The sequence below is a fragment of the Garra rufa genome, chromosome 21 (assembly GCF_049309525.1).
Source record: "Garra rufa chromosome 21, GarRuf1.0, whole genome shotgun sequence".
NCBI lineage: Eukaryota > Metazoa > Chordata > Actinopteri > Cypriniformes > Cyprinidae > Garra > Garra rufa.
Window position 1 is genome coordinate 30,482,930 of NC_133381.1, and position 11,984 is coordinate 30,494,913.

Here is an 11,984-nt window from a genome sequence, read left to right on the forward strand (position 1 = left end):
CTATTGTATGATACAATTGAACAATTGGGGTTAGAGAAGATGGTTATTAATTATCCACATTAAAGTGACATAATATAGACAGTTTAGTTAAGTTAGATCAAGCCTGTTGTCGTTATGCTGAGAGTGCTTAATGCTGAACTCTATTGAGAACAGGTTTAAAGGCTGTGAATGCCTTCTGCTGAGGTAGGCCATCTCACTGGCCCCTCTTTGCGGGGCCGCTCTCCTTTGTGTCACCCTACAATGGCGGCACGAGAGCGCAACTGTCGCCCAATACTCATTGTTCGTCAGCCAATGGGAGCAGTCCAAAGAGAAAACTGTTGCAGTTTGTGTATGTATGTGTATGTATGCAGATGTGTTTGTGTGTACGTGTTTGTGCACGTAAAAGCAGTGTGTTCACACAGTTGTCTTTTTCTTCTAACCCTGGTTTCTACTCCCTTACCGCATGAAAGGTGCGTCATTTAGCAGGACAACCAATCAGAGGTCAGCTGTTTGAATTTATGCCAGGTATTTTTGGCTTGCAAGACTTAAGTTGTAGTGGCAAAAGCCAGAATTTTCAATCCCTAAAAAAACACTGTCCCAGTGAGACAAGATGCCCTATACACCGTCTGGTTTCTTTTGCGACCGGTTAATCCGTGAGAGAGAGAGAAGGGATGGTGAAGGATCCCTGAGCAAACCCATCCGTTTCAGTGGCCAAGACTACAACACACTCAAGAAGGAGTATCTCCATAAGAAGGCCCTTTTTGAGGATGAAAACTTCCCTGCCACTGTGGACTCCCTTGGCTTCAAAGAGCTGGGCCACAAGTCCAACAAAGTCAAGAACATTGTCTGGAAGCGTCCCAAGGTAGGAGGCAGAGAGCCTATGTTGGTTTAAGTGGACTGGGACTAACATTGTGGGTGGGATTTGGAAATAGCACATGGAATACATGAAGCGATAATAATGCTCAGATGGCAAAAGATTTCAGAGAGCATTTTGGGAAAATTGGGGCTATTACTTTTAGTAGTGTGTGTATGGAAGCCTGGTTTAGACACTTTTGTGACAATGAACGAATAGCTTAAATGGCATTTGATGAGTTTTAGTAAAATTATTTATGAATCACAAATTCATTTATGAAATGCACTAATTAACATTTGTTGTTATGCCAAACATTCCCAAATGGTTTCCAAATGTCAGCCAAGCCCCTTTACTGAAAATATTTACTTGAAGTACTGACTAGATTAATATTTCAATAATTCAGAAGTGAAATTTGTGAGATATTACGTTCCTTTTGCCAGAAAAAGTCATATTGTAAGCTGTAATGTTGCAATTGCAAGAAATGGTCACATAGTGAGATAAAAGGTCACAAGTGCAAAAAAATCTATTTACATATATATAAAGTTGCTATTGCTAGAGATGGTCACATTGTGAGCTATAAAGTCGCAATTACATAAAATAGTCGTATTGTTAGATAAAAAGTCACAAGTGCAAAAAATAAATTCACATCGTGAGATACAAAGTCGCAATTGTGAAAAATAGTCATTTTGTGAGATATAAAGTTGCTATTGCTAGAAATAGTCACATTGAGAGCTATAAAGTAGCAATTACATAAAATAGTCATATTGTTATATAAAAAGTCACAAGTGCAAAAAAGGAATTCGCATTGTGAGATATTAAGTCGTAATTGTGAAAAATAAAGTCACATTGTGAAATATAGTCACAATTACAAGAAATAGTCAAAATGTGAGAAATAAAGTCATTTTGTGAGATATAAAATTACATTGTGATGTATTTAGTCACAATTGTGAGAAATAAAGTCACATTGTGAGATAAAGTCACAATTACAAGAAATAGTCAACGTGAATTATGAAATCAAATTTACAAGAAATAGTCACACTTTGAAAAATAGTTGCAACTGCAAAAAATACAGTTACATTGTGGAATATATAGTTGCTATTACTAGAAATAGTCACAATGTGAGATATAAAGTCCCAATTACATAAAATAGTCGTATTGTTAGATAAAAAGTCACAAGTGCAAAAACGAAATTCACATTGTGAGATATAAAGTCGCAACTGTGAAAAATTAAGTCAGATTGTGAGATATAGTTACATATTTAAAGTCGATATTACAAGAAATAGTCAAAATGTGAGATATAAAGTCAAATTTACAAGAAATAGTCACATTAAAAAAATAAAGTTACATTGTGGGATATAAAGTTTCTATTGCTAGAAATAATCACATTGTGAGCTATGAAGTCGCAATTATGTAAAATAGTCGCATTGTTAGATGAAAAAGTCAGAAGTGCAAAAAATAAATTCACATTGTGAGATAAAGTTGCAATTGTGAAAAATAAAGTCACTGTGAGATATAGTCGCAATTATAAGAAATAGTCAAACTGTGAGAAATAAAGTCATTTTGTGAGATATAAAGTTACATTGTAATCTATTTAGTCGCAATTGTGAGAAATAAAGTCATTGTAATCTATTTAGTCGCAATTGTGAGAAATAAAGTCACATTGTGATATATAAAGTCGCAATTACAAGAAATAGTCAAAATGTGAGAAATAAAGTCATTTTGTGAGGTATAGTCTCAATTACAAGAAATAGTGAAAATGTGAGAAATAAATAATTTTTGTGAGATATAAAGTCACAATTACGAAAAATAGTCAAAATGTGAGAAATAAAGTAATTTTGTGAGATATAAAGTCGCAATTACACGAAATAGTCAAAATGTGAGAAATAAAGTAATTTTGTGAGATATAAAGTCGCAATTACAAGAAATAGTCAAAATGTGAGAAAGTCATTTTGTGAGATATAAAGTCACAATTACAAGAAATAGTCAAAGTGTAAGTCATTTTGTGAGATATAAAGTTACATTGTGATCTATTTAGTCGCAATTGTGAGAAATAAAGTTACATTCTGAGATATAAAGTCGCAATTACAAGAAATAGTCAAAATGTGAGAAATAAAGTAATTTTGTGAGATATAAAGTCGCAATTACAAGAAATAGTCAAAATGTGAGAAAGTCATTTTGTGAGATATAAAGTCACAATTACAAGAAATAGTCAAAGTGTATGTCATTTTGTGAGATATAAAGTCACAATTACAAGAAATAGTCAAAGTGTATGTCATTTTGTGAGATATAAAGTCACAATTACAAGAAATAGTCAAAGTGTATGTCATTTTGTGAGATATAAAGTTACATTGTGATCTATTTAGTCGCAATTGTGAGAAATAAAGTTACATTCTGAGATATAAAGTCGCAATTACAAGAAATAGTCAAAATGTGAGAAATAAAGTCATTTTGTGAGATATAAAGTCACAATTACAAGAAATAGTCAAAATGTAAGATATAAAGTCAAATGTACAAGAAATAATCACACTGTGAAAAGTAGTTGCAACTGCAAAAAAATAAAGTTACATTGTGGAATATAAATTGACTATTCCTAGAAATAGTCACATTGTTAGCTATAAAATCACAATTACATAAAATAGCCACATTGTTAGATAAAAAGGCATAAGTACAAAAAATAAATTCACATTGTGAGATATAAAGTCGCAATTGTGAAAAATAGTCAAATTGTGAGATATAGTCGCAATTACAAGAAATAGTCAGTGTGAGTCATTTTGTGAGATATAAAGTTTCATTGTGATCTATTTAGTCGCAATTGTGAGAAATAAAGTTACAAGAAATAATCAACATGAAATATGAAGTCAAAATTACAAGAAATAGTCTGAAAAATAGTTGCAACTGCAAAAACTAGTTACATTGTGAGCTATAAAGTCACAATTACATAAAATAGTCATATTGTTAGATAAAAAGTCACAAGTGCAAAAAATAAATTCACATTGTGAGATATAAAGTCGCAAATGGTGAAAAATAAATCATGTGAGATATTGTCACAATTACAAGAAATAATCAGAATGTAAGAAATAGTCATTTAATGAGATATAAAGTTACATTGTGATCTATTTGTGAGAAATAAAGTCAAAATTACAAGAAATAGTCAAAATGTGAGAAAAAAGATTTTGTAAGATATGAAGTTATATTGTGATCTATTTAGTCACATTGTAAGAAATATAGTCACACTTAGAAGAAAGTTAAAATGTGAGATATAAAGTCAAACAAGAAATAGTCACACTGTGAAATATAGTCACAACTACAAAAAATAAATATAAATTGTGGGATATAAAGCTGCTATTGCTAGTAATAGTCATATTGTAAGCTATAAAGTCACAATTATGTAAAATTGTCACATTGTGAGATAAGTTACAAGTGCAAAAAATAAATTCACATTGCGCGATAAAGTTGCAATTACAAGAAATAGTCAAAATAAAGTTATAATTAACAAATTCAAATCACATTGTAAGATACAGTACACAGTCACATTTGCGAGAAATAGTCACATTGTGAGATAAGAAGTTGCAATTACATAAAATAATTGCATTGTCAGATAAAAAAAGTCTGGAGTGCAAAAATGTATTCACATTGTGAGATAAATTCTCAGTTGTGAGAAATAAATTCACATTGTGAGATATAAAGTCACAAATATGAAAAATAGTTAAAATGTGAGATATAAAGTCACAGTTAAGAGCAATGAAAGTCACATTGTAAGATACGGTATAAAGCCGCATTTGAGAAAAGCCGTGATATTTTTAGATAAAAATCAGAATTGCCAAAAATACTGACATTGTGAGATATAAAGTCACAATTCTGAGAAATGAATATGCAATTATGATGAAGTCACAATTACAAGAAATTAAATTTACACAGAAATACACTATTATTGTTATTATTATTTTTTAATCTGAGGTGGAAACTGTTTTCTATAAGTCTAACTTCAAACCTTGTGACAACTAGTCTGTCCATCCATCCACTGATTTACCAATTTATACAAAATATCAGAAATAATCAGAAACATTATCCATCTTTGTATCTTGTAAAGCTATTATATCAGTAATAAACAAACTCTTTGATGATATGTGTCCTGCAGGAGATATGTGATAACCCACAGTTCATTGTTGGAGGCGCTAGCAGGACAGATATCTGTCAAGGAGACCTGGGTAAGATAACACTTAACACAATATGTTACAGACTGTTTACCAGTTTGTTTTTAGGGTCACACTGCAACTTAATGGCAGTAAGCACCTCTCTCTGGCCCCCATATGCAGTCCTACAGTCCAGCAGGGACCCCTCCATATTGTGTTTACTCTGTTAGAAGGGAATCCAACTAGCAGCACTTCCTATTGTTGGGACTCCACGTGTGCCATAAAAGAGACCAAAGACACAAAGGTTGCTAAAACATAGAGTAGATTACCAACCTGGCACATTGCCCTGGACAGTCTAAAAATGCAGAGATCAGCAGTGTAGGCCCATAATAGTAGGTTACAATATATAAAATATTCCCTATTGATGTGATCTTCTGTTCATTTTAGGAGACTGCTGGTTGCTTGCAGCCATTGCATGCTTGACTCTGAACGACAAGCTGCTATATCGTATTGTACCTCAAGAGCAGAGCTTCACTGAAGGCTATGCTGGAATTTTCCATTTTCAGGTCAGTGTTATAATTAAGCAAAATAGCTTTTGATTTATAGCTTCATTAAGTCTGATTTCTGTCTTTCTCTGTCTCTTTTCCACCTCAGTTCTGGCATTATGGCGACTGGGTGGATGTCGTTGTTGATGACCGCATTCCCACCTTCAACAACCAGCTGGTGTTCACCAAGTCAGCTGAAAGGAATGAATTCTGGAGTGCTCTGCTGGAAAAAGCTTACGCTAAGTATAAAATTGCGTGACATTTACTTCATTTGTTTGGAAATTGGTCACTCCTTAAAATTTAAAAGCTAGAACATCTCTTAAGATTTTATTGGTGTGAAATATGTAAATACATGGGCCATTTTGAGGAAACGGCTGCCACGGGTTGCTACGTTAAGCGCACGACAGCGGAGTTTAAGTAAACAAGAAAGTTCTTTTAATAAATCCAGGAGAATAAAACATCCAAACAACATCAACTTAACATCAAGGCAAGACAAGAGAACTGAGGAAAACCGGGCGGGCTTATAAACACAGGGAACATAATCTGGGCGAACAGAAACAGGTGTTAGGCTAATTAATAATTGACTGATGAAAAAAGGAACAGAACCAAATAAGGGCAAACAGGAACTAAACCAAAACAGAACATACATGTGACAACAACCTGGTTTGTCTGTGAATATCATTGACTATACAGCATGCAAAGTAAGTTGTTGAAATTCACTTTCAGTGTGCCTTAATTACACATCATCTTTTGTGTAACCCTGTTACATTAATGCACTTTTGGGGTTAAATGTTACAGCGTTGAAGGTGAGGGCACAGAATGGTTTTCTATGTAAACATGCGCTAGACTATAGCTGTGTTTCAATTATCATTCAAATTTTAGAGCACCCCAGAAGCGACTCTTCAGACTGCTTTCCCAAAGATGCACGCCTACGTCTCTTTCAATAAAAAATAATGACTAGTGTGGTGGCTGCGATATACATAAACCTACCAACATTGGTCGTAAAGACGTAACAAAAGGAAAAAATTACATTTTAGTCGCATAACATCGGTTGATGAAAACGCTGTGATTTCACAAAAATTTTTCATCTACATTTATGAAATATCTATAGTTTTGTGCAAATCTGTAATAGAAAAGGACTTTTTGGAAGCCTATGTCTGCCATAGAGTGAAAAAAAATTAAAAGATAAGGTTATGCTTTATTTTACGGTAATAACTGTGTAATAAGTACTGAGTAATATTAATTAATTACACGTACTTAATATGCGGTTAAGTTTAGAGCCAGGGTATGGTTTAGGGCAGGGGTCCCCAAACTAAGGCCCGCGGGCTGAATGTGGCACGCCCCCACATTTGGACCGGCCCTCTGAACAATGCCAGAGACATATTTTGAAAATGAAAAATGAAATTAAAATAGCATAAAATTTGAGGTGAAACTAGCACTGCTTGTGGGACAGGTGCAAAAGCAAGACTTCACTCATCTCCCAGTTACCCAAAGTTTTTCAGCTGAGAAACCAGTGGCCCCATTTCCAGTTGAAAAGTCTGTGGAAGCGCTGAAAAAGATGAAGGCAGAGTTTGACGTGTGATTCAAAAAACACAGTGGATTCTTGAATCGATTTTGCTTGACAAGCCTCTCAAGGCTGCGGTTCTCTCGGTTGGTTGTGCATCTTTTTCTTCTACACTTTTTCCTTCCACTCAACTTTCTGTTAACATGCTTAGATACAGCACTCTGTGAACAGCCAGCTTCTTTTGCAATGAATGTTTGTGGCTTACCCTCCTTGTGAAGGGTGTCAATGCTTGTCTTCTGGACAACTGTCAGATCAGCAGTCTTCCCCATGATTGTGTAGCCTAGTGACCAAAACTGAGAGACCATTTTGAAGGCTCAGGAAACCTTTGCAGGTGTTTTGAGTTGATAATCTGATTAGCGTGCCACCATATTCTAATTTGTTGAGATGGTGAATTGGTGGGTTTTTGTTAAATGTGAGCCAAATCATCACAATTAAAAGAACCAAAGACTTAAACTACTTCAGTCTGTGTGCATTAAATTTATTTAATACACAAGTTTCAAAATTTGAGTTGAATTACTGAAATAAATGAACTTTTCCATGACATTCTAATTTATTGAGATGCACCTGTATATTTTTTTTAAAGAAATTATAATTTGTCTGTGTGGTACATAAGAAAATAAACTATTCTAGCATTAAAAGGTAGAATAAATACAGGTAAAATCATAATCAAATAATAATAATACTTGTAGTTAGTCGGGCCCATGGTATTTTCTTTTATAAACCGACCCGGCCCCCAATTAAAGGAAAGAAAATTATGTGGCCCTCTCAGAAAAAAGTTTGGGGACCCCTGGTTTAGGGTTAGTTACTTGTAATTATGCATAATTTACTGTTATTACTATAGTAAGTACATGTTGTTCAGAATTACTGTCACACTGTGCAGGAAGCGAGGAGCCAGGGGAAAACTAAGGAAACCAGGAGAATAAACAAAACACTATTTATTAAGAAATTAAACAAAATCCAGGGAGGAACTGAAAACATGACATAACTTCATCGACGGAACAAAGGGGAGTGAGCAGACACAGATTTTAATACACTGAAACAGGGGTGTGGTTACAAACGAGCAAACAAGGGGGAAATACAAATATGGGCAAGACTGAACCAAATGAACAAAACCAAAAGGGGGAAACAAGGACTAAACTAAATGTACTGGAAACAGAGGGGGGAAAACACTGGGAAAACAGAACAGAACAGGACAAAATGCTGACAATTGCATACTTAAAATAGCACAATGAAATAAATTGCGTGTTGTGAATAATTTTTCTTTTCCGTGATATCAGATATGGTGACATATACACACATACAAATGGCACAAATTCATGAGAATGACCCTATTCTCAAACACCAAATATTATTATTATAACACAAGCACTAGTACTTTTTAAACAAAAGTATTATATCCAAAGGAAATACACAATAACTGAAGTTCTTCAGGAATTTATTATTATTAATTTGTGCGCACAACACCTGAATCCAAACTAGTGTGTAATGCTCTTCTAACACTTTCACACTTACTTCATGTTTGCCAGTAAGGTCTCTCAATGTAATTTGTGTATTCCTGTAAAGGCTTCATGGTTCGTATGAGGCTCTTAAAGGTGGAAACACTGCTGAGGCAATGGAGGACTTCACCGGTGGAGTGACTGAATTCTATGAGATGAAGGAGGCACCTAAAGAGCTGTATAAGATCATGAAAAAAGCTCTGGCGAGAGGATCCCTCATGGGCTGCTCCATTGATGTGAGTCAAGTAGTTGTTTTATTTAAAAAAAAAAAAACTATTGATCATATTTTACTATTTTAAATATATAATAATAAATGATAACTTTTTGTCCAAATCCTAGTATCCAACCATAAAGCAATTTCATTTTGACCCACAGTCCCTGGTTCCGGCCCGCTTTGAAACTCGTACTACAACAGGACTTGTGAAGGGTCATGCCTACTCTGTTACCGCTGTAGAGGAGGTCAACCTTCTTTTACTTTTATGTTTTTTTCTTCTATAATCGTCCTGTGTCTAACTTATGTCTGAGAGTGTAAGATGATATTTGTAATATTTTGTGTTTGCAGTGTAAACAGTCCCAGCAGAAGGAGTCTAAAATCCGTCTGGTGCGTCTGCGTAACCCTTGGGGTCAGGTAGAATGGAATGGACCTTGGAGCGATAAGTGAGTATCTTCTTATATCTGAATTTAAACCTGTTTGAGCCTGTAAAGCCTACTGCATCATATTTGTAACCCTGGACCACAAAACCAGTCATAAGGGTTCATTTTTGGAAATTGAGGTTTATACATCATATGAATGAGATACAACTATTTGCAAATCTGGAATCTGATGAGAAAATTACCTTTAAAGTTGTCAAAATGAAGTTCTTAGGAATGCATATTACTAATCAAAGATTAGGTTTTGATATATTTACGGTAGGGAATGTACAAAATATTTTCTTGGAACATGATTTTTACTTAATATCCTAACAATGTTTGGCTTAAATGAAAAATCAATCATTTTGACCCATTCAGTTTATTTTTGGCTATTGCTAGTATACCCATGCTACTTAAGACTAGTTACATGCTATAATGAGCCATAAAAGCTTAATGTATCAAATATGATACTCATATTATACTCACATATATTCAATTTTATTTTTAGATGAAGGATAAATTAACTTCCATTAAAGGAGTAGTTAACTTCCAAAACAATTATTATTATTTTTTTTTTGCAGATAATGTACTCACCCCCTTGTCATCTAAGATGTTTATGTCTTTCTTTCTTCAGTCATAAAGAAGTTATTTTTTTGAGGGAAACATTTCAGGATAATCTTGAACCCAAATATACAGAGTTTACGCAGAGCTAGACAAGACAAACGTTTGAGGTTAAAAATTATATAAATTGTAATTAGGAAAATAACCGTTCATTTCCTTAGATAAGACGCTTCTTTCTTGGTTGGAATCATTTAGATCTATTTAAACTGCATTATGGAAGTTCAAACTTGGGGGCATCATAGAAGTCCATTATTTTAAGAGAAATCCTGAAATGTTTTCCAAAAAAAAAAAAAACATAATTTCTTTACAAAGAAAGGCATGAACATCTTGGATGACAAGAAGGTAAGTATATTGTAAGTAACCCTGTCTTTACAGGGTTAAAAAGTAAATGTTATTATACAGTTATTACAATACTTTCTTTTCTTTCTTTACTGAAGTTCAAAAGAGTGGGAGACCCTCTCTAAAGCGGAAAAAGAGAAACTTCAGCAACAGGATGCTGAAGATGGAGAATTTTGGTGAGTTAAAACATACTAGCAAATATATCCCTATGATGAATCCTGAGCGTCATGTAGTAGAGACCAACTACGAAATAAGGTCTTGACTTAGTCTTTATTCATATTGAGTTTATGTAAAAGTTTTAACTCTTTTTGTCAACCCGTAGGATGTCATTTGAGGATTTTAAGAAAAATTACACCAAAATTGAGATTTGCAACCTGACCCCTGATGCTCTGGAGGACGATAAGTTACACAAATGGACAGTGTCTGTTAATGAGGGACGCTGGGTAAGAGGATGCTCCGCTGGAGGATGCAGGAATTATCCAGGTGGGCATTATTTTAATGAACTGAATCCAGAATAAAAATAACTAAATAAATAAGCAAATCCTTTACAGTTGAGGTCAAAAGTTTACATACACCTTAGACAATCTGCAAAATGTTAATTATTTTTACCAAAATAAGAGGGATCATACAACATGCATGTTTTGTTTTTATTTCGTACTGACCTGAATAAGATTTTTCACATAAAACACATTTACATATAGCCCACGAGAGAAAATAATAGTTGAATTTATAAAAATTACCATGTTCAAAAGTTTACTTACACTTTATTTTAATACTGTGTTGTTACCTGAATGATCCACAGCTGTTTTTTTATTAGTGATAGTTGTTCATGAGTCCCTTGTTTGTCCTGAACAGTTAAACTGCCCACTGTTCTTCAGAAAAATCCTTCAGGGCCCACAAATTCTTTGGTTTTTCAGCATTTTTGTGTATTTGAACCCTTTCCAACAATGACTGTATGATTTTGAGATCCATCTTTTCACACTGAGGACAACTGAGAGACTCATATGCAACTATTACAGAAGGTTCAAACACTCACTGGTGCTCAAGAAGAAAAAAAAAACAATGCATTAAGAACCGGGGGTGTAAACTTTTGAACAGAATGAAGATGTGTACATATTTCTTATTTTTTCAGTGAGTACTACATTTCAGATGCTACAGAAGATACTTGCATGTTTCCCAGAAGACGAAACAAGTTATATTTACTATGATCTTCAAATTCAAAATGTTTTCACCCCCGGCTCTTAATGCATTATGTTTCCTTCTGAAGCATCATTGAGCGTTTGAACCTTCTGTAATATTTACATTTAAGTCCCTCAGTTGTCATCATCGTGAAAAGATTAACCTCAAAATCATACAACCATTGTTGGAAAGGGTTCAAATACACAAAAATGCTGAAAAACCAAAGAATTTGTGGGCCCTGAAGGATTTGTTTTAAGAAAAATCAGTTGCAGTTGGGTGCAGATCTCTCCATTATTGGATTTTCTTTCTACCACAAAAAAAAAGGCTGTGGATCATTCAGGTAACAAACAGTATTAAAAATCAAGTATATGTGAACTTTTGAACAGGGTCATTTTTATAAAGTCAACTATTATTTTTTCTTGTGGACTATATGTAAACGTCCATCGTATTCAGGTCAGTACTAAATAAAAAGTAGCATGCATTTTGTATGATCCCTCCTAACAATTAACATTTTGCAGATTCTACAAGGTACAACTGTATGTTATATTTTATTATTTATTTATATTAGTTTATTATATTATATTAGCTTACTTATTATATTAGCAGATTTCATAAATAAAATCCATCTAAATGTACTTACAGGTT

General features: G+C 33.9%; 1 protein-coding gene across 2 annotated transcripts in view; it reads left to right on the forward strand.

Moving 5' to 3' along the window:
• Nucleotides 1–341: 341 nt before the first annotated feature.
• capn3a (calpain 3a, (p94)) overlaps nucleotides 342–11,984 on the forward strand; it is a 24,595-nt gene continuing 12,952 nt past the window's right edge. The window contains exons 1-9 of one of the 2 annotated variants that reach the window (XM_073827588.1): nucleotides 342–841; nucleotides 4,971–5,040; nucleotides 5,413–5,531; nucleotides 5,620–5,753; nucleotides 8,638–8,806; nucleotides 8,946–9,029; nucleotides 9,133–9,227; nucleotides 10,259–10,336; nucleotides 10,483–10,643. In XM_073827588.1, the coding sequence (XP_073683689.1) occupies nucleotides 590–841; nucleotides 4,971–5,040; nucleotides 5,413–5,531; nucleotides 5,620–5,753; nucleotides 8,638–8,806; nucleotides 8,946–9,029; nucleotides 9,133–9,227; nucleotides 10,259–10,336; nucleotides 10,483–10,643 (1,162 nt within the window). In that variant the 5' untranslated portion in view covers nucleotides 342–589. The remainder of the gene's footprint in view (nucleotides 842–4,970; nucleotides 5,041–5,412; nucleotides 5,532–5,619; nucleotides 5,754–8,637; nucleotides 8,807–8,945; nucleotides 9,030–9,132; nucleotides 9,228–10,258; nucleotides 10,337–10,482; nucleotides 10,644–11,984) is intronic. The other variant, XM_073827589.1, reaches the window with a different exon arrangement.